Genomic DNA, 22,955 nt, shown 5'->3' on the forward strand with positions numbered 1-22,955 from the left:
TAATGTCACTTGCAATAAATGTGTGAGAATTGAAAGGAAGAAGCTAGTGATTGGGTGTTGCACTTGATGATGATTAAGATGTGAGGGCAAGATGGAACAACAAAGAAGATGAGGAGAAGGAGTCCACAAAGATAACAAGCACATGAGAAATATGTACACTACAATGATGATCATGATGCAAATGCAACAAAAACGACAAAGGCCATATCACATCATGAAGCATGAATCAAAGCAAGTGAGATGACCATGGCAAACAAACAAGGATGGCACAATGCAATATAATAAAAGATGAACATGATGCAAGAAGCAAAAATGACAAGGCACTCAACATGATCATGGCATAAACATATATGAATGAAATATGCAAAACAATTATGATAATGCAACAAACATAATAAACACACGTCAACAACTAAAATAAATAGAAGGGCAACTGAAGCGTCAGTCTCGGGGCATTACATAGGGATTGTGATGGGTACTTGGTATGTTGACTTTTGCGCAGATTCCCCGGCAACGGCGCCAGAAATTCTTCTTGCTACCTCTTGAGCACTGTGTTGGATTTCCCCGAAGAGGAAGGGATGATGCAGCAAAGTAGCGTAAGTATTTCCCTCAATTTTTGAGAACCAAGGTATCAATCCAGTAGGAGGCTACGCTCGAGTCCCTCGTACCTACACAAAAACAATAACTCAACGCAACCAACGCGCTTAGGGGTTGTCAATCCCTTCACGGTCACTTACGAAAGTGAGATCTGATAGAGATGATAAATAATATTTTTGGTATTTTTGGTATAGAGATGCAAAGTAAATAAAGTAAAAGCAAAGCAATAATAAAGTGATGGAGATTGATATGATGAGAATAGACCCGGGGGCCATAGGTTTCACTAGTGGCTTCTCTCAAGAGCATAAGTATTCTACGGTGGGTGAACAAATTACTGTTGAGCAATTGACAGAATTGAGCATAGTTATGAGAATATCTAGGTATGATCATGTATATAGGCATCACGTCCGAGACAAGTAGACCGAAACGATTCTACATCTAGTACTATTACTCCACTCATCGACCGCTATCCAGCATGCATCTAGAGTATTAAGTTAAAAAACAGAGTAACGCCTTAAGCAAGATGACATGATGTAGAGGGATAGTTTCATGCAATATGATAAAAACCCCATCTTGTTATCCTCGATGGCAACGATACAATACGTGCCTTGCTGCCCCTTCTGTCACTCGGAAAGGACACCGCAAGATCGAACCCAAAGCTAAGCACTTCTCCCATGGCAAGAAAAACCAATCTAGTAGGCCAAACCAAACTTATAATTTGAAGAGACTTGTAAAGATAACCAATCATACATAAAAGAATTCAGAGAAGATTCAAATATTATTCATAGATAGACTTGATCATAAACCCACAATTCATCGTTCTCAACAAACACACCGCAAAAAGAAGATTACATCGAATAGATCTCCACGAGAGAGGGGGAGAACATTGTATTGAGATCCAAAAAGAGAGAAGAAGCCATCTAGCTACTAACTATGGACCCGTAGGTCTGAAGTAAACTACTCACACTTCATCGGAGGGGCTTGGATGATGATGTAGAAGCCCTCCGTGATCGATGCCCCCTCCGGCGGAGCTCCGGAACAGGCCCCAAGATGGGATCTCGTGGATACAGAAAGTTGCGGCAGTGGAATTAGGTTTTTGGCTCCATCCCCAATCGTTTGGGGGTACGTGGATATATATAGGAGGAAGAAGTACGTCGGTGGAGCTTCGAGGGGCCCACGAGGCAGGGGGCGCGCCCTAGGTGGGGCGCGCCCTCCACCCTCGTGACCACCTCGTGGCTTTCTTGATGGAGTGTCCAAGTCTCCTGGATCTTATTGAAGGAAATATGCCCTAGAGGCAATAATAAAGTTATTATTTATTTCCTTATAATCATGATAAAGGTTTATTATTCATGCTAGAATTGTATTAACCGGAAACATAATACATGTGTGAATACATAGACAAACAAAGTGTCACTAGTATGCCTCTACTTGACTAGCTCGTTAATCAAAGATGGTTATGTTTCCTAACCATGAACAATGAGTTGTTATTTGATTAACGAGGTCACATCATTAGTTGAATGATCTGATTGACATGACCCATTCCATTAGCTTAGCACCCGATCGTTTAGTATGTTGCTATTGCTTTCTTCATGACTTATACATGTTCCTATAACTATGAGATTATGCAACTCCCGTTTACCGGAGGAACACTTTGGGTACTACCAAACGTCACAACGTAACTGGGTGATTATAAAGGAGTACTACAGGTGTCTCCAAAGGTACATGTTGGGTTGGCGTATTTCGAGATTAGGTTTTGTCACTCCGATTGTCGGAGAGGTATCTCTGGGCCCTCTCGGTAATGCACATCACATAAGCCTTGCAAGCATTGCAACTAATGAGTTAGTTGCGGGATGATGTATTACAGAACGAGTAAAGAGACTTGCCGGTAACGAGATTGAACTAGGTATTGGATACCGACGATCGAATCTCGGGCAAGTAACATACCGATGACAAAGGGAACAACGTATGTTGTTATGCGGTCTGACCGATAAAGATCTTCGTAGAATATGTAGGAGCCAATATGGGCATCCAGGTCCCGCTATTGGTTATTGACCGGAGACATGTCTCGGTCATGTCTACATTGTTCTCGAACCCGTAGGGTCCGCACGCTTAAGGTTACGATGACAGTTATATTATGAGTTTATGCATTTTGATGTACCGAAGTTAGTTCGGAGTCCCGGATGTGATCACGGACATGACGAGGAGTCTCGAAATGGTCGAGACATAAAGATTGATATATTGGAAGCCTATGTTTGGATATCGGCAGTGTTCCGGGTGAAATCGGGATTTTACCGGAGTACCGGGAGGTTACCGGAACCCCCCGGGAACCATATGGGCCTTAGTGGGCTTAGTGGAAAGGAGAAAGGGGCAGCCCAAGGTGGGCTGCGCGCCTCCCCCCTCCCCTAGTCCTATTAGGACTAGGAGAGGTGGCCAGCCCCCTCTCTCTCTTACCCCCCGAGGAATCCTATTCCAACTAGGATTGGGGGGGGGGGAATCCTACTCCCGGAGGGAGTAGGACTCTCCTGGCGCGCCCCTTGTGGCCGGCCAGCCTCCCCCCTTTGGTCCTTTATATACTGAGGTAGAGGCACCCTAGAACACACAAGTTGATCCACGTGATCTATTCCTTAGCCGTGTGCGGTGCCCCCAGCCACCATAGTCCTCGATAATACTGTAGCGGAGTTTATGCGAAGCCCTGCTGCTGTAGTACATCAAGATCGTCACCACGCCGTCATGCTGACGGAACTCTTCCCCGACACTTTGCTGGATCGGAGTCCGGGGATCGTCATCGAGCTGAACGTGTGCTCGAACTCGGAGGTGCCGTAGTTTCGGTGCTTGATCGGTTGGATCGGGAAGATGTACGACTACTTCCTGTACGTTGCGTCAACGCTTCCGCAGTCGGTCTGCGTGGGTACGTAGACAACACTCTCCCCTCTCGTTGCTATGCATCACATGATCTTGCGTGTGCGTAGGAATTTTTTTGAAATTACTACGAAACCCAACAGTGGCATCCGAGCCTAGGTTATTTATGTTGATGTTATATGCACGAGTAGAACACAAGTGAGTTGTGGGCGATATAAGTCATACTGCCTACCAGCATGTCATACTTTGGTTCGGCGGCATTGTTGGACGAGACGACCCGGACCAACATTACGCGTACGCTTACGCGAGACCGGTTCCCCCGACGTGCTTTGCACATAGGTGGCTTGCGGGCGACTGTCTCTCCAACTTTAGTTGAACCAAGTATGGCTACGCCCGGTCCTTGCGAAGGTTAAAACGGAGTCTATTTGATAAACTATCGTTGTTGTTTTGATGCGTAGGTGAGATTGGTTCTTACTTAAGCCCGTAGCAGCCACGTAAAACTTGCAACAACAAAGTAGAGGACGTCTAACTTGTTTTTGCAGGGCATGTTGTGATGTGATATGGTCAAGACATGATGCTGAATTTTATTGTATGAGATGATCATGTTTTGTAACCGAGTTATCGGCAACTGGCAGGAGCCATATGGTTGTCGCTTTATTGTATGCAATGAAATCGCGATGTAATGCTTTACTTTATTACTAAGCGGTAGTGATAGTCGTGGAAGCATAAGATTGGCGAGACGACAACGATGCTGCGATGGAGATCAAGGTGTCGCGCCGGTGACGATGGTGATCATGACGGTGCTTCGAAGATGGAGATCACAAGCACAAGATGATGATGGCCATATCATATCACTTATATTGATTGCATGTGATGTTTATCCTTTTATGCATCTTATCTTGCTTTGATTGACGGTAGCATTATAAGATGATCTCTCACTAAATTATCAAGAAGTGTTCTCCCTGAGTATGCACCGTTGCCAAAGTTCGTCGTGCCCAGACACCACGTGATGATCGGGTGTGATAAGCTCTACGTCCATCTACAACGGGTGCAAGCCAGTTTTGCACACGCAGAATACTCAGGTTAAACTTGACGAGCCTAGCATATGCAGATATGGCCTCGGAACACGGAGACCGAAAGGTCGAACGTGAATCATATAGTAGATATGATCAACATAACGATGTTCACCATTGAAAACTACTCCATCTCACGTGATGATCGGTTATGGTTTAGTTGATTTGGATCACGTGATCACTTAGAGGATTAGAGGGATGTCTATCTAAGTGGGAGTTCTTAAGTAATTTGATTAATTGAACTTAAACTTATCATGAACTTAGTACCTGATAGTATCTTGCTTGTTTATGTTGATTGTAGATAGATGGCTCGTGCTGTTGTTCCGTTGAATTTTAATGCGTTCCTTGAGAAAGCAAAGTTGAAAGATGATGGTAGCAATTACACGGACTGGGTCCGTAATTTGAGGATTATCCTCATTGCTGCTCAGAAGAATTACGTCCTGGAAGCACCGCTGGGTGCCAGGCCTGCTGCTGGAGCAACACCAGATGTTATGAACGTCTGGCAGAGCAAAGCTGATGACTACTCGATAGTTCAGTGTGCCATGCTTTACGGCTTAGAATCGGGACTTCAACGACGTTTTGAACGTCATGGAGCATATGAGATGTTCCAGGAGTTGAAGTTAATATTTCAAGCAAATGCCCGGATTGAGAGATATGAAGTCTCCAATAAGTTCTATAGCTGCAAGATGGAGGAGAACAGTTCTGTCAGTGAGCATATACTCAAAATGTCTGGGTATAATAATCACTTGATTCAGATGGGAGTTAATCTTCCAGATGATTGCGTCATTGACAGAATTCTCCAATCACTGCCACCAAGCTACAAGAGCTTCGTGATGAACTATAATATGCAAGGGATGAACAAGACTATTCCCGAGCTCTTCGCGATGCTGAAAGCTGCGGAGGTAGAAATCAAGAAGGAGCATCAAGTGTTGATGGTTAACAAGACCACTAGTTTCAAGAAAAAGGGCAAAGGGAAGAAGAAGGGGAACTTCAAGAAGAACGGCAAGCAAGTTGCTGCTCAGGAGAAGAAACCCAAGTCTGGACCTAAGCCTGAAACTGAGTGCTTCTACTGCAAGCAGACTGGTCACTGGAAGCGGAACTGCCCCAAGTATTTGGCGGATAAGAAGGATGGCAAGGTGAACAAAGGTATATGTGATATACATGTTATTGATGTGTACCTTACTAGAGCTCGCAGTAGCACCTGGGTATTTGATACTGGTTCTGTTGCTAATATTTGCAACTCGAAACAGGGACTACGGAATAAGCGGACACTAGCAAAGGACGAGGTGACGATGCGCGTGGGAAACGGTTCCAAAGTCGATGTGATCGCGGTCGGCACGCTACCTCTACATCTACCTTCGGGATTAATATTAGACCTAAATAATTGTTATTTGGTGCCAGCGTTGAGCATGAACATTATATCTGGATCTTGTTTGATGCGAGACGGTTATTCATTTAAATCAGAGAATAATGGTTGTTCTATTTATATGAGTAATATCTTTTATGGTCATGCACCTTTGAAGAGTGGTCTATTTTTGATGAATCTCGACAGTAGTGATACACATATTCATAATGTTGAAGCCAAAAGATGCAGAGTTGATAATGAAAGTGCAACTTATTTGTGGCACTGTCGTTTAGGTCATATCGGTGTAAAGCGCATGAAGAAACTCCATACTGATGGACTTTTGGAACCACTTGATTATGAATCACTTGGTACTTGCGAACCGTGCCTCATGGGCAAGATGACCAAAACACCGTTCTCCGGTACTATGGAGAGAGCAACAGATTTGTTGGAAATCATACATACCGATGTATGTGGTCCGATGAATATTGAGGCTCGTGGCGGATATCGTTATTTTCTCACCTTCACAGATGACTTAAGCAGATATGGATATATCTACTTAATGAAACATAAGTCTGAAACATTTGAAAAGTTCAAAGAATTTCAGAGTGAAGTGGAAAATCATCGTAACAAGAAAATAAAGTTTCTACGATCTGATCGTGGAGGAGAATATTTGAGTTACGAGTTTGGTGTACATTTGAAAAATTGTGGAATAGTTTCGCAACTCACGCCACCCGGAACACCACAGCGTAATGGTGTGTCCGAACGTCGTAATCGTACTTTACTAGATATGGTGCGATCTATGATGTCTCTTACTGATTTACCGCTATCGTTTTGGGGTTATGCTTTAGAGACGGCCGCATTCACGTTAAATAGGGCACCATCAAAATCCGTTGAGACGACGCCTTATGAACTATGGTTTGGCAAGAAACCAAAGTTGTCGTTTCTTAAAGTTTGGGGCTGCGATGCTTATGTGAAAAAGCTTCAACCTGATAAGCTCGAACCCAAATCGGAGAAATGTGTCTTCATAGGATACCCAAAGGAGACTGTTGGGTACACCTTCTATCACAGATCCGAAGGCAAGACATTCGTTGCTAAGAATGGATCCTTTCTAGAGAAGGAGTTTCTCTCGAAAGAAGTGAGTGGGAGGAAAGTAGAACTTGACGAGGTAACTGTACCTGCTCCCTTATTGGAAAATAGTACATCACAGAAAACTGTTTCTGCGACATCTATACCAATTAGTGAGGAAGCTAATGATGTTGATCATGAAACTTCAGGTCAAGATACTACTGAACCTCGTAGATCGACCAGAGCGAGATCCGCACCAGAGTGGTACGGTAATCCTGTTCTGGAAGTCATGCTACTAGATCATGATGAACCTACGAACTATGAAGAAGCGATGGTGAGCCCAGATTCCGCAAAGTGGCTTGAAGCCATGAAATCTGAGATGGGATCCATGTATGAGAACAAAGTATGGACTTTGGTTGACTTGCCCGATGATCGGCAAGCAATTGAGAATAAATGGATCTTCAAGAAGAAGACTGACGCTGATGGTAATGTTACTGTCTACAAAGCTCGACTTGTCGCAAAAGGTTTTCGACAAGTTCAAGGGGTTGACTACGATGAGACCTTCTCACCCGTAGCGATGCTTAAGTCTGTCCGAATCATGTTAGCAATAGCCGCATTTTATGATTATGAAATTTGGCAGATGGATGTCAAAACTGCATTCCTGAATGGATTTCTGGAAGAAGAGTTGTATATGATGCAACCGGAAGGTTTTGTCGATCCAAAGGGAGCTAACAAAGTGTGCAAACTCCAGCGATCCATTTATGGACTGGTGCAAGCCTCTCGGAGTTGGAATAAACGCTTTGATAGTGTGATCAAAGCATTTGGTTTTATACAGACTTTCGGAGAAGCCTGTATTTACAAGAAAGTGAGTGGGAGCTCTGTAGCATTTCTGATATTATATGTGGATGACATATTACTGATTGGAAATGATATAGAATTTCTGGATAGCATAAAGGGATACTTGAATAAGAGTTTTTCAATGAAAGACCTCGGTGAAGCTGCTTACATATTAGGCATAAAATCTATAGAGATAGATCAAGACGCTTAATTGGACTTTCACAAAGTACATACCTTGACAAGATTTTGAAGAAGTTCAAAATGGATCAAGCAAAGAAAGGGTTCTTGCCTGTGTTACAAGGTGTGAAGTTGAGTCAGACTCAATGCCCGACCACTGCAGAAGATAGAGAGAAAATGAAAGATGTTCCCTATGCTTCAGCCATAGGCTCTATCATGTATGCAATGCTGTGTACCAGACCTGATGTGTGCCTTGCTATAAGTTTAGCAGGGAGGTACCAAAGTAATCCAGGAGTGGATCACTGGACAGCGGTCAAGAACATCCTGAAATACCTGAAAAGGACTAAGGATATGTTTCTCGTATATGGAGGTGACAAAGAGCTCAACGTAAAAGGTTACGTTGATGCAAGCTTTGACACTGATCCGGACGATTCTAAATCGCAGACCGGATACGTGTTTACATTAAACCGTGGAGCTGTCAGTTGGTGCAGTTCTAAACAAAGCGTCGTAGCGGGATCTACATGTGAAGCGGAGTACATAGCTGCTTCGGAAGCAGCGAACGAAGGAGTCTGGATGAAGGAGTTCATATCCGATCTAGGTGTCATACCTAGTGCATCGGGTCCAATGAAAATCTTTTGTGACAATACTGGTGCAATTGCCTTGGCAAAGGAATCCAGATTTCACAAGAGAACCAAGCACATCAAGAGACGCTTCAATTCCATCCGGGATCTAGTCCAGGTGGGAGACATAGAGATTTGCAAGATACATACGGATCTGAATGTTGCAGACCCATTGACTAAGCCTCTTCCACGAGCAAAACATGATCAGCACCAAGGCTCCATGGGTGTTAGAATCATTACAGTGTAATCTAGATTATTGACTCTAGTGCAAGTGGGAGACTGAAGGAAATATGCCCTAGAGGCAATAATAAAGTTATTATTTATTTCCTTATAATCATGATAAATGTTTATTATTCATGCTAGAATTGTATTAACCGGAAACATAATACATGTGTGAATACATAGACAAACAAAGTGTCACTAGTATGCCTCTACTTGACTAGCTCGTTAATCAAAGATGGTTATGTTTCCTAACCATGAACAATGAGTTGTTATTTGATTAACGAGGTCACATCATTAGTTGAATGATCTGATTGACATGACCCATTCCATTAGCTTAGCACCCGATCGTTTAGTATGTTGCTATTGCTTTCTTCATGACTTATACATGTTCCTATAACTATGAGATTATGCAACTCCCGTTTGCCGGAGGAACACTTTGGGTGCTACCAAACGTCACAACGTAACTGGGTGATTATAAAGGAGCATTACAGGTGTCTCCAAAGGTACATGTTGGGTTGGCGTATTTCGAGATTAGGTTTTGTCACTCCGATTGTCGGAGAGGTATCTCTGGGCCCTCTCGGTAATGCACATCACATAAGCCTTGCAAGCATTGCAACTAATGAGTTAGTTGCGGGATGATGTATTACAGAACGAGTAAAGAGACTTGCCGGTAACGAGATTGAACTAGGTATTGGATACCGACGATCGAATCTCGGGCAAGTAACATACCGATGACAAAGGGAACAACGTATGTTGTTATGCGGTCTGACCGATAAAGATCTTCGTAGAATATGTAGGAGCCAATATGGGCATCCAGGTCCCGCTATTGGTTATTGACCGGAGACATGTCTCGGTCATGTCTACATTGTTCTCGAACCCGTAGGGTCCGCACGCTTAAGGTTACGATGACAGTTATATTATGAGTTTATGCATTTTGATGTACCGAAGTTAGTTCGGAGTCCCGGATGTGATCACGGACATGACGAGGAGTCTCGAAATGGTCGAGACATAAAGATTGATATATTGGAAGCCTATGTTTGGATATCGGAAGTGTTCCGGGTGAAATCGGGATTTTACCGGAGTACCGGGAGGTTACCGGAACCCCCCGGGAACCATATGGGCCTTAGTGGGCTTTAGTGGAAAGGAGAAAGGGGCAGCCCAAGGTGGGCTGCGCGCCTCCCCCCTCCCTAGTCCTATTAGGACTAGGAGAGGTGGCCGGCCCCCTCTCTCTCTTCCCCCCCCCGAGGAATCCTATTCCAACTAGGATTGGGGGGGGGGAATCCTACTCCCGGAGGGAGTAGGACTCTCCTGGCGCGCCCCTTGTGGCCGGCCAGCCTCCCCCCTTTGGTCCTTTATATACTGAGGTAGAGGCACCCTAAAACACACAAGTTGATCCACGTGATATATTCCTTAGCCGTGTGCGGTGCCCCCAGCCACCATAGTCCTCGATAATACTGTAGCGGAGTTTAGGCGAAGCCCTGCTGCTGTAGTGCATCAAGATCGTCACCACGCCGTCGTGCTGACGGAACTCTTCCCCGACACTTTGCTGGATTGGAGTCCGGGGATCGTCATCGAGCTGAACGTGTGCTCGAACTCGGAGGTGCCATAGTTTCGGTGCTTGATCGGTTGGATCGTGAAGACGTACGACTACTTCCTCTACGTTGCGTCAACGCTTCCGCAGTCGGTCTGCGTGGGTACGTAGACAACACTCTCCCCTCTCGTTGCTATGCATCACATGATCTTGCGTGTGCATATGAATTTTTTTGAAATTACTACGAAACCCAACACTTATCTTATGAGAAAATCACGTTTCCGAAGGTTTCATTCCGTTTGGACTCCGTTTGATATTCCTTTTCTTCGAAACCCTAAAACATGCAAAAAACAACAACAATTCTGAGCTGGGCCTCCGGTTAATAGGTTAGTCCCAAAAATAATATAAAAGTGGAAAATAAAGCCCAATATAGTTCAAAACAGTAGATAATATAGCATGGAGCAATCAAAAATTATAGATACGTTGGAGACGTATCACCCCTGTGAGCCCCCGTTCTTCTCCTCCACCGCGCCTTCCCTGCTCGCCACTCCCCTGTCGCCTAGCGCCCGCGCCCGCTGGAGTTGCCTCCCCGCATGCGCCCCCCTTCCCCGACGCCGTGCCCGCCCGAACCTGCTTCGCTTGCCTCGCCGGCCGCTCGCGCCGCTCCACCGCACGGTGGCCGCGCCCGGCTACGCCCGCCGCGGCGCCCGCCCCGCTGTCCCGCCTCATCTGCGCGCACGCCCGCCGTGGCCGCGTTCGGCCGCCGCCAACCCCGCGCTGCACCGCCACCTCCCTGCTGCAGCGCACCCCGCTCCGCTCCCCTACTCCCGCGTCCGCCGGCTCCAACCGCCACCACCGCTCGCCCCGCGCGCGCTGCCCCGCCTCGCCAGCGTTGCTGCTGCTTCACTGCCGGCGGCCGGACTAGCCCCCGCCGCGCCCGATCTCGCCCCTGTCGGGCGCCCGCTCCTGGCACCCGCGCCCGTTCGCGAACCCGGCGCCTGCTAAGCCCCTAGAGCCACTGACTAGTGGGCCCGTGCCCCAGAACGAAAATGATAAATAAAAATAAAATAAATAAATAAATAATAAAATTAATTAATTAATTAATTAATTAATTAACTTAATTAATTTTGATTAAATTAACTAATTATGATTAATTAACCTAATGACTAATTAACCTAATTAACTAATGTTAATTAACTAAACAGTCTATGACGGGTGGGACCCACCTGTCAGGTTGACCAGGTCAACTGCTGATGTCATGCTGACATCATGCTGACGTCAGCAAACACTATTCTGGATAATGTTGATTTAAATAATTAAATAAATCCTTAAAATGATTTAAATATTTAAAAAATTAATATAAAATAAACCATAACTTGGATGAAAAAACTTTGTACATGAAAGTTGCTCAGAACGACGAGACGAATCCGGATATGCAGCCCGTTCATTCGCCACACATCCCTAGCATAGCGAACACACAACTTTCCCCTCTGGTTCATCTATCTGAAAACGTGAAATACCGGGGATATTTTCCCGGATGTTTCCCCCCTTCACTGGTACCACCTCTTACCGCGTTAGGGCACCCCTAGCACCGCTACTTGTCATGTCATGCATCGCTATGCATCTGTTTGCTTAATATTTATTGTTTCTTCCCCCCTCTTCTCTCGCTAGACACCGAGACCGACGCCGCTGCTACCCAGTACGACTACGGTGTTGACGACCCCTCTCTCTTGCCAGAGCAACCAGGCAAGCCCCCCCTTGATCACCAGATATTGCCTACTCTCCTCTATACTGCTTGCATTAGAGTAGTGTAGCCTGTTACTTCTTTCTGTTAATCCTATTCTGATGCATAGCTTGTCATTGTTGCTACAACTGTTGATACCTTACCTGCAATCCTAAATGCTTAGTATAGGATGCTAGATTATCATCAGTGGCCCTACATTCTTATTTGTCTGCCATGCTATACTATCGGGCTGTGATCACGTCGGGTGTTGATCACGTGTATATATCGTACCTACTACACATATATATGTTGTGACTAAAGTCGGGTCGGCTCGTTGAGTACCCGCGGTTGATTCACGAATTGGGGGCTGGAAGGACATACTTTCCCGACGGCCCTCTGTGTGGATCTTTGTGGCGGAGCGACAGGGCAGGTTGAGACCACCCAGATGAGAGGTGGGCCTGGCCCTGGTCGGCGTTCGTGGTGACTTCAAGATAACACGCTTAACGAGATCTTGGTATTTGATCTGAGTCTGGCTACTGGCCTATACGCACTAACCAACTACGCGGGAACAGTTATGGGCACTCGACGTCGTGGTATCAGCCGAAGCCTTCGTGACGTCAGCAACTGAGCGACGCGCGTCGGGTTGGACCGCGTAACGTAACTCCTTTGTAATGGAGGTTGCTAGGTCTGCTCACCGGCCACGTACGCAACGTGCATGTGTGCAATGGGCGATGGGCCCAGACCCCTGCGCCATAGGATTTAGACCGGCGTGCTGACCTCTCTGTTGTGCCTAGGTAGGGCTGCGACGTGTTGATCTTCTGAGGCCGGGCATGACGCCGACAAGTGTGTCCGAACAAAGGGGATCGGGCGTGTTGGGAAATGTGGTGCACCCCTGCAGGGAAGTTAATCTATTCGAATAGTCGTGATCTTCGGTAACAGGACGACTTGGAGTTGTACCTTGACCTTATGACAATTAGAACCGGATACTTATTAAAACACACCCTTCCAAGTGCCAGATACAACCGGCGATCGCTCTCTCACAGGGTGACGAGGGGAGGATCATCGGTTAGGATTATGCTATGCGATGATACTTGGCGAACTTACCATCTACTCTCTTCTACATGCTGCAAGATGGAGGTGTCCAGAAGCGTAGTCTTCGATAGGACTAGCTATCCCCCTCTTATTCCGGCATTCTACAGTTCAGTCCACATATGATACCCTCATTCCATTTGATACCAATGCATACATATGTAGTGTAGCTCCTTGCTTACGAGTACTTTGGATGAGTACTCACGGTTGCTTTGCTCCCCCTTTTCCCCCCTTTCTACACTCGATTGTTGCGACCATACGATGGAGCCCAGGAGCTAGACGCCACTGTCGATGACGACTACTACTATGATACGTCCATTTTGCATCATGCTTTTATATCGATATTTATCGCATTATGGACTATTATTTCACTTTATGCCACAATACTTATGGCTATTCTCTCTTATTTTACAAGGTTTACATAAGGAGGGAGAATGCCGGCAGCTGGAATTCTAGGCTGGAAAAGGAGCAACTATTAGAGACCTATTTTGCGCAACTCCAAAAGTCCTGAAACTCCACGGAACGTCTTAAAATAAAGAAAGAAAAATCCTCGTCAAAGATGAAGGCCAGGGGGCCCACACCCTACTCACGAGGGTGGGGGCGCCCCCCCTAGGATGCGCCCCCCTACCTCATGGGCCCCCTGGTGGCTCTCCGACGCCCATCTTCTCCTATATGAGGTCTTTCGATGAGAAAAAAATAAGAAGAAACTTTTCGGGACGAGACTCCGCCGCCACGAGGCGGAACCTTGGCGGATCCAATCTAGAGCTCCGACAGAGCTGTTCTGACGGGGATACTTCCCTCCCGGGGGGGGGGGGGAATCATCACCATCGTCATCACCAACGCTCCTCTCATCAGGAGAGGGCAATCTCCATCAACATCTTCACCAGCACCATCTCATCTCCAAACCCTAGTTCACCTCTTGCATCCAATTCTTGTCTCAAAGTCCGGGATTGGTGCTAGTAGGTTGCTAGTAGTGTTGATTACTCCTTGTAGTTGATGCTAGTTGGTTTAATTGGTGGAAGATCATATGTTCAAATCCTATATGCATATTATTACCCCTCTGACTATGAACATGAATATGCTTTGTGAGTAATTACGTTCGTTCCTGAGGACAAGGGAGAAGTCTTGCTATGAGTAGTCATGTGAATTTGGTATTCATTTGATATTTTGATAAGATGTATGTTGTCTAGCCTCTAGTGGTGTTATGTGAACGTCGACTACATAACACTTCACCATTATTTGGGCCTAGAGGAAGGCATTGGGAAGTAATAAGTAGATGATGGGTTGCTAGAGTGACAGAAGCTTAAACCATAGTTTATGCGTTGCTTCGTAAGGGGCTGATTTGGATCCATATGTTTCATGCTATGGTTAGGTTTACCTTAATACTTTTGTTGTAGTTGCGGATGCTTGCAATAGAGGTTAATCATAAGTGGGATGCTTGTTCAAGTAAGAACAGCACCCAAGCACCGGTCCACCCACATATCAAATTATCAAAGTATCGAACGCGAATCATATGAACGTGATGAAAACTAGCTTGACGATATTCCCATGTGTCCTCGGGAGAGCTTTTCCTATTATAAGAGTTTGTTCCGGCTTGTCCTTTGCTACAAAAGGATTGGGCCACCTTTCTGCACTTTATTTACTTTTGTTACTTGTTGCTCCAACCTATCTTATCACAAAACTATCTGTTACCACTTATATCAGTACTTGCAGAGAATACCTTGCTGAAAACCGCTTATCATTTCCTTCTGCTCGTCGTTGGGTTCAACACTCTTACTTATCGAAAGGACTATGATAGATTCCCCTATACTTGTGGGTCATCAAGACTCTTCTCTGGCGCCGTTGCCGGGGAGTGTAGCGCCTTTGGTAGGTGGAATTTGGTAAGGAAAAATTTATATAGTGTGCTGAAATTTACTGTCACTTGTTACTATGGAAAGTAATTCTCTGAGGGGCTTGTTCGGGGTATCTTCACCCCGTCCAGTAGAGCAAAGAGTTGCTCCTCAACCTACTGAACCTATTGAAAATGAAACTCCTTTTGAATTTCCTTCGGGTATGATGGAAAAACTGCTAGATAACCCTTTTATAGGAGATGGAACAAAGCATCCTGATGAGCACTTAATATATGTGGATGAAGTTTGTGGATTATTTAAGCTTGCAGGTATACCCGATGATGTTGCTAAGAAGAAGGTCTTCCCTTTATCTTTGAGGGGAGATGCATTGATATGGTATAGGCTATGTGATGATATGAGATCATGGGACTATAAAAGATTGAAGCTGGAATTTCATCGAAAGTATTACCCTATGCATCTTGTTCATCGTGATCGAAATTATATATATAATTTCTGGCCTCACGAAGGAGAAAGCATCGCTCAATCTTGGGGGAGGCTTAAATCAATGTTATATTCATGCCCCAATCATGAGCTCTCAAGAGAAATGATTATTCAAAATTTATATGCTCGGCTTTCTGATAACAATCGCACCATGCTCGATACTTCTTGTGCTGGCTCTTTTATGATGAAGACTACTGAATTCAGATGGAATTTATTAGATAGAATTAAACGCAACTCTGAAGATTGGGACCTCGACGAAGGTAAGGAGTTAGGTATGACACCTAAGTTTGATTGTGTTAAATCTTTTATGGATACCGATATTTTCCATAAGTTTAGCACTAAATATGGACTTGACTCTGAGATAGTAGCTTCTTTCTGTGAATCTTTTGCTACTTATGTTGATCTCCCTAAGGAGAAGTGGTTTAAATATCATCCTCCCATAGAAGTAAAAGTAGCTGCACCTATTAAAGTTGAATAAAATACTGTCACTTATAATGATCCTATTGTTCCTACTTCTTATATTGAGAAACCACATTTCCCTGTTAGAATAAAGGATCATGCTAAAGCTTCAACTGTTGTTCGTAAAAGCAATATTAGAACTTATACACCTCCTGAGCAAGTTAAAGTAGAACCTAATATTGCTATTGTTAAAGATCTCTTGTCTGATAATATTGATGGGCATGTTATTCAGTTCGAAGGTGAAACTGCTAGAATTGCTAAACCTTGTGCTAAAGATAAACATAGACCTGTGGTAGGCATGCCTGTTATTTCTGTTAAAATAGGAGATCATTGTTATCATGGCTTATGTGATATGGGTGCAAGTGCTAGTGTTATACCGCATACTTTATACGAAGAAATTAAGAATGAAATTGCACCTGCTGAGTTAGAAGGTATTGATGTCACAATTAAACTTGCCAATAGAGATACCATTTCACCAATTGGAATTGTTAGAGATGTTGAAGTCTTGTGTGGGAAAACTAAATATCCTGCTGATTTTCTTGTTCTTACTTCTCCACAAGATAGCTTTTGTCCCATTATATTTGGTAGACCCTTCTTAAATACTGTCAATGCTACCATAGATTGCACAAAGAATGTTGTTACTGTTGGTTTGGATGATATGGTTCATGAGTTTAATTTCTCTAAATTTAGTAAACAAAATCGTGAGGAAGAATTACCTAGTAAGGATGAAATTATTGGTCTTGCTTCTATTGCCGTACCTCCTAGTGATCCTTTAGAACACTATTTGCTAGACCATGAAAATGATATGTTCATGAATGAAAGAAGGGAAATAGATGAAGTATTCTTTAAACAGGAACCTATTTTGCATCACAACTTGCCTATTGAAATCTTAGGGGATCCTCCACCACCCAAGGGTGATCCCGCGTTTGAGCTTAAACCTTTGCCTGATAATCTTAAATATGCTTATCTTGATGAAAAGAAGATATATCCTGTTATTATTAGTGCTAACCTTTCAGAGCATGAAGAAGAAAGATTATTGAAAACTCTGAAAAAGCATCATGCTGCTATTGGATATACTCTTGATTGTCTTAAGGGCATTAGTCCCACTATGTCAACATAAAAGAAATTTGGAAGCAGATGCCAAACCAGTTCGTGATCCTCAATGACGTCTGAATCCTAAAATGAAAGAAGTGGTAAGAAAAGAAATACTAAAGCTTCTGGAGGCAGGTATAATCTATCCCGTTGCTGATAGTGAGTGGGTAAGTCATGTCCATTGTGTCCCTAAGAAGGGAGGTATTGCTGTTGTTCCTAATGATAAAGATGAATTGATTCCACAAAGAGTTATCACAGGTTATAGGATGGTAATTGATTTCCGCAAATTAAATAAAGCTACTAAGAAAGATCATTACCCCTTACCTTTTATTGATCAAATGCTAGAAAGATTATGCAAACATACACACTATTGCTTTCTAGATGGTTATTCTGGTTTCTCTCAAATACCTGTGTCGACTAGAGATCAATTAAAGACTACTTTTACATGCCCGTTTGGTACTTTTGCTTATAGACGTATGCCTTTTGGTTTATGTAATGCACCTGCTACCTTTCAAAGATGCATGATGGCTATATTCTCTGACTTTTGTGAAAAGATTTGTGAGGTTTTCATGGATGACTTTTCCATCTATGGTTCCTCTTTTCATGATTGCTTGAGCAATCTTGATCGAGTTTTGCAGAGATGTGAAGAAACTAATCTTGTCTTGAATTGGGAAAAGTGCCACTTTATGGTTAATGAAGGTATTGTCTTGGGGCACAAAGTTTCTGAAAGAGGTATTGAAGTTGATAAAGCCAAGGTTGATGCGATTGAAAAGAAGCCATGTCCCAAGGACATCAAAGGTATAAGAATTTTCCTTGGTCACGCCGGATTTTACAGGAGGTTCATTAAGGACTTCTCCAAAATTTCTCGGCCTCTGACTAATTTATTGCAAAAAGATATACCATTTGTCTTTGATGATGATTGTGTAGAAGCATTTGAAATACTTAAGAAAGCATTAGTCTCTGCACCTGTTGTTCAACCACCTGATTGGAACCTACCCTTTGAAATTATGTGTGATGCTAGTGATTATGCTATAGGTGTTGTTCTAGGGCAAAGAGTTGATAAGAAATTAAATGTTATTCATTCTGCTAGTAAGACTCTAGACAATGCTCAAAGAAATTATGCTACTACTGAAAAAGAACTCTTAGCAGTTGTATTTGCTTGTGATAAGTTCAGATCTTATATTGTTGATTCTAAAGTAACTATTCAAACTGATCATGCTGCTATTAAATATCTTATGGAAAAGAAAGATGCTAAACCTAGACTTATTAGATGGGTTCTCTTGCTACAAGAATTTGATTTGCATATTGTTGATAGAAAGGGAGCTGAGAACCCCATTGCAGATAACTTGTCTAGGTTAGAAAATATTCTTGATGACCCACTACCTATTAATGATAACTTTTCCGATGAACAATTAAATGTTATAAGTACTTCTCGTAGTACTCCATGGTATGCTGATTATGCTAATTATATTGTTGCTAAGTTCATACCACCTAGCTTCACATACCAGCAAAAGAAAAAGTTTTTCTATGATTTAAGACATTACTTTTGGGATGACCCACATCTTTATAAAGAAGGAGTAGATGGTGTTATTAGACGTTGTGTACCTGAGCATGAACAGGAACAGATCCTGCGCAAGTGTCACTCCGAGTCTTATGGAGGACACCACGCTGGAGATAGAATTGCACATAAGGTATTGCAATCTGGTTTTTATTGGCCTACTCTCTTCAAGGATGCCCGTAAGTTTGTCTTGTCTTGTGATGAATGTCAAAGAATTGGTAATATTAGTAGACGTCAAGAAATGCCTATGAATTATTCACTTGTTATTGAACCATTTGATGTTTGGGGCTTTGATTATATGGGACCTTTTCCTGCCTTTAATGGATACACACATATTTTAGTTGCTGTTGATTACGTTACTAAGTGGGTAGAAGCTATTCCAACTAGTAGTGCTGATCATAACACTTCTATTAAAATGCTTAAGGAAGTTATTTTCCCGAGGTTTGGAGTCCCTAGATATTTAATGACTGATGGTGGTTCACACTTTATTCATGGTGCTTTTTGTAAAATGCTTGCTAAATATGATGTTAATCATAGAATTGCATCTCCTTATCACCCACGGTCTAGTGGTCAAGTAGAGTTGAGCAATAGAGAGCTCAAATTAATTTTGCAAAAGACTGTTAATAGGTCTAGAAAGAATTGGTCCAAAAACTTGATGATGCATTATGGACTTATAGAACTGCATACAAAAATCCTATGGGTATGTCTCCGTATAAAATGTTTTATGAAAAAGCATGTCACTTACCTCTCGAACTAGAACATAAGGCATATTGGGCTATTAATGAGCTCAACTATGATTTTAAACTTGCCGGTGAAAATAGGTTATTTGATATTAGCTCACTTGATGAATGGAGAACCCAAGCTTATGAAAATGCCAAGTTGTTTAAAGAAAAAGTTAAAAGATGGCATGACAAAAGGATACAAAAGTGTCAGTTTAATGTAGGTGATTATGTATTGCTATACAACTCTCGTTTAAGATTTTTTGCAGGAAAACTTCTCTCTAAATGGGAAGGCCCCTATGTTATCGAAGAGTTCTATCGTTCCGGTGCCATAAAGATCAACAACTTCGAAGGCACAAATCCGTGGTAAACGGTCAAAGAATCAAACATTATATCTCAGGTAACCCCATAAATGTTGAAACCAATATTATTGAAACCGTAACCCCAGAGGAATACATAAGAGACACTTTCCGGAACGTTTCAGACTACGAAAAGGAATAGGTATGTGGTACGGTAAGTAAACCGACTCCAAAACAATTTTTAAGGCAATATTTCTCCATTTTGGAATATTTAGAAAAATAGAAAAATAAGTAGCAGTCCGGGAAGGACACGAGGGCCCCACGAGGGTGGTGGACGCGCCCTACCCCCCTGGGCGCGCCCCTACCTCGTGAGCACCTCGTGTGCCTTCCGGACTCCATTTTCTTGCACGTTACGTATTTTGGTCGGTAAAAATTCATTATATATTCTTCCAAAGGTTTTGACTCCCGTATCACGCAAACCTCCTCTATTCTTGTTTCGAGCTGTTTTCTGTCATGGTTTTCCAGGCTAGGCATCATGTCGTCTCCCTCCTCCAACAATGGTGACAACGATGCTTGGCTAATGGTGACAACAATGGTGACAACAATGCTTGGCTAATAAAAGCGACGGACTGCATAATAAAGGTTCATATCACAAGGGGCAATATAAAGTGACATTCTTTCGCATTAAGATTTTATATATCCAACCCTAAAAGCGCATGGCAACCTCTGCTTACCTCTGCGAAGGGCCTATCCTTTATTATTATCTTCTACCTTATGCAAGAGTCATGGTGATCTTCACCTTTTCTTTTTCATTTTATCCTTTGGCAAGCTCAGCATGTTGGAAAGAACATGATATATATATCTAATTGGATGTAGGGGAGCATGAACCATTATTGTTGACATTACCCTTGAGGTAAAAGGTTGTGGGGCAAAACTATAAGCCCTTATCTTTCTCTGTGTCCGATTAAAACTCCGTAACCACAAGTATCGCGTGAGTGTTAGCAATTATGGAGGACTAAATGATAGCTGAGTATGTGGACTTGCTTTTTAGCTCTGACATAGACTCTTTCCGATGTTATGATAAATTGCAATTGCTTCAATGACTGAGATTATAGTTTGTCGGAGCCCAATAAGGTTTATGATTTATACTTTTGCATTGTGAATAATTCATCACTTGAACGTAAGTAATCATATGACAAAATCTATATATGTTGCTGTTATGAGAATAATCATGATGCCTTCATGTCTGTATTTTATTTTTATCGACGCCTCTACCTCTAAACATGAGGACATATTTATTGTTATCGGCTTTTCGCTTGAGGACAAGCGAGGTCTAAGCTTGGGGGAGTTGATACGTCCATTTTGCATCATGCTTTTATATCGATATTTATCGCATTATGGACTGTTATTTCACTTTATGTCACAATACTTATGGCTATTCTCTCTTATTTTACAAGGTTTACATAAGGAGGGAGAATGCTGGCAGCTAGAATTCTGGGCTGGAAAAGGAGCAACTATTAGAGACCTATTCTGCGCAACTCCAAAAGTCCTGAAACTCCATGGAACGTCTTAAAATAAATAAAGAAAAATCCTCGTCAAAGATGAAGGCTAGGGGCCCACACCCTGCTCACGAGGGTGGGGGCGCCCCCCCTAGGGCACGCCCCCTACCTCATGGGCCCCCTGGTGGCTCTCCGACGCCCATCTTCTCCTATATGAGGTCTTTCGATGACAAAAAAATAAGAAGAAACTTTTCGGGACGAGACTCCGCCGCCACGAGGCAGAACCTTGGCGGATCCAATCTAGAGCTCCGGCAGAGCTGTTCTGCTGGGGATACTTCCCTCCGGGAGGGGGAAATCATCACCATCGTCATCACCAATGCTCCTATCATCGGGAGAGGGCAATCTCCATGAACATCTTCACCAGCACCATCTCATCTCCAAACCCTAGTTCATCTCTTGCATCCAATTCTTGTCTCAAAGTCCGGGATTGGTGCTAGTAGGTTGCTAGTAGTGTTGATTACTCCTTGTAGTTGATGCTAGTTGGTTTAATTGGTGGAAGATCATATGTTCAGATCCTATATGCATATTATTACCCCTCTGATTATGAACATGAATATGCTTTGTGAGTAATTACATTCGTTCCCGAGGACAAGGGAGAAGTCTTGCTATGAGTAGTCATGCGAATTTGGTATTCATTTGATATTTTGATAAGATGTATGTTGTCTAGCCTCTAGTGGTGTTATGTGAACGTCTACTACATAACGCTTCACCATTATTTGAGCCTAGAGGAAGGCATTGGGAAGTAATAAGTAAATGATGGGTTGCTAGAGTGAAAGAAGCTTAAACCATAGTTTATGCGTTGCTTCGTAAGGGGCTGATTTGGATCCATATGTTTCATGCTACGGTTAGGTTTACCTTAATACTTTTGTTATAGTTGCGGATGCTTGCAATAGAGGTTAATCATAAGTGGGATGCTTGTTCAAGTAAGTACATCACCCAAGCACCGGTCCACCCACATATCAAATTATCAAAGTATCGAACGCGAATCATATGAACGTGATGAAAACTAGCTTGACGATATTCCCATGTGTCCTCGGGAGCGCTTTTCCTATTATAAGAGTTTGTTCCGGCTTGTCCTTTGCTACAAAAGGATTGGGCCACCTTGCTGCACTTTATTTGCTTTTGTTACTTGTTGCTCGTTACAACCTATCTTATCACAAAACTATCTGTTACCATTTATTTCAGTACTTGCAGAGAATACCTTGCTGAAAACCGCTTATCATTTCCTTCCGCTCCTCGTTGGGTTCGACACTCTTACTTATCGAAAGGACTACGATAGATTCCCTATACTTGTGGGTCATCATAATACTCAGGAGGTGCCTACTACTACGTGCAGCCTGCTGACGACGACCAGGAGTAGTTTAGGATGATCCCAGGTAGGAGGCATGCGCCTCTTTCGATTTGTATCCCAGTTTGTGTTAGCCTTCTTAAGGCAAACTTGTTTAACTTATGTCTGTACTCAGATATTGTTGCTTTCTTTGACTCGTCTATAATCGAGCTCTTGTATTCGAGCCCTCGAGGCCCCTGGCTTGTAATATGATGCTTGTATGACTTATTTTATTTATAGAGTTGTGTTGTGATATCTTCCCGTGAGTCCCTGTTCTTGATCGTACACGTTTGCGTGTATGTTTAGTGTACGATTGAATCGGGGGTGTCACAACTCCTATGATTATGTAAGATAAGAAACGTTAGGAGAGGAAAAACACAACTAAAACCTAAGCATCAGGCCACCAAGAGAGAGACATGTGCAAACATCTGATATGCTTTAAGCATCCGAAGACATCATTAGTAGACAGCCCAG

General features: G+C 43.1%; 1 protein-coding gene across 1 annotated transcript in view; it reads left to right on the forward strand.

Moving 5' to 3' along the window:
• Window positions 1–22,955, forward strand: part of LOC123058924 (acetylglutamate kinase) — a 30,951-nt gene that overhangs the window by 1,481 nt on the left and 6,515 nt on the right. Inside the window, exons 2-3 of the mRNA XM_044481590.1 lie at window positions 14,536–14,584; window positions 19,566–19,662. Of these exons, the coding sequence (XP_044337525.1) occupies window positions 14,536–14,584; window positions 19,566–19,662 (146 nt within the window). The remainder of the gene's footprint in view (window positions 1–14,535; window positions 14,585–19,565; window positions 19,663–22,955) is intronic.

This window comes from Triticum aestivum, chromosome 3A, assembly GCF_018294505.1.
Source record: "Triticum aestivum cultivar Chinese Spring chromosome 3A, IWGSC CS RefSeq v2.1, whole genome shotgun sequence".
NCBI classification, from domain to species: Eukaryota; Viridiplantae; Streptophyta; class Magnoliopsida; order Poales; family Poaceae; genus Triticum; species Triticum aestivum.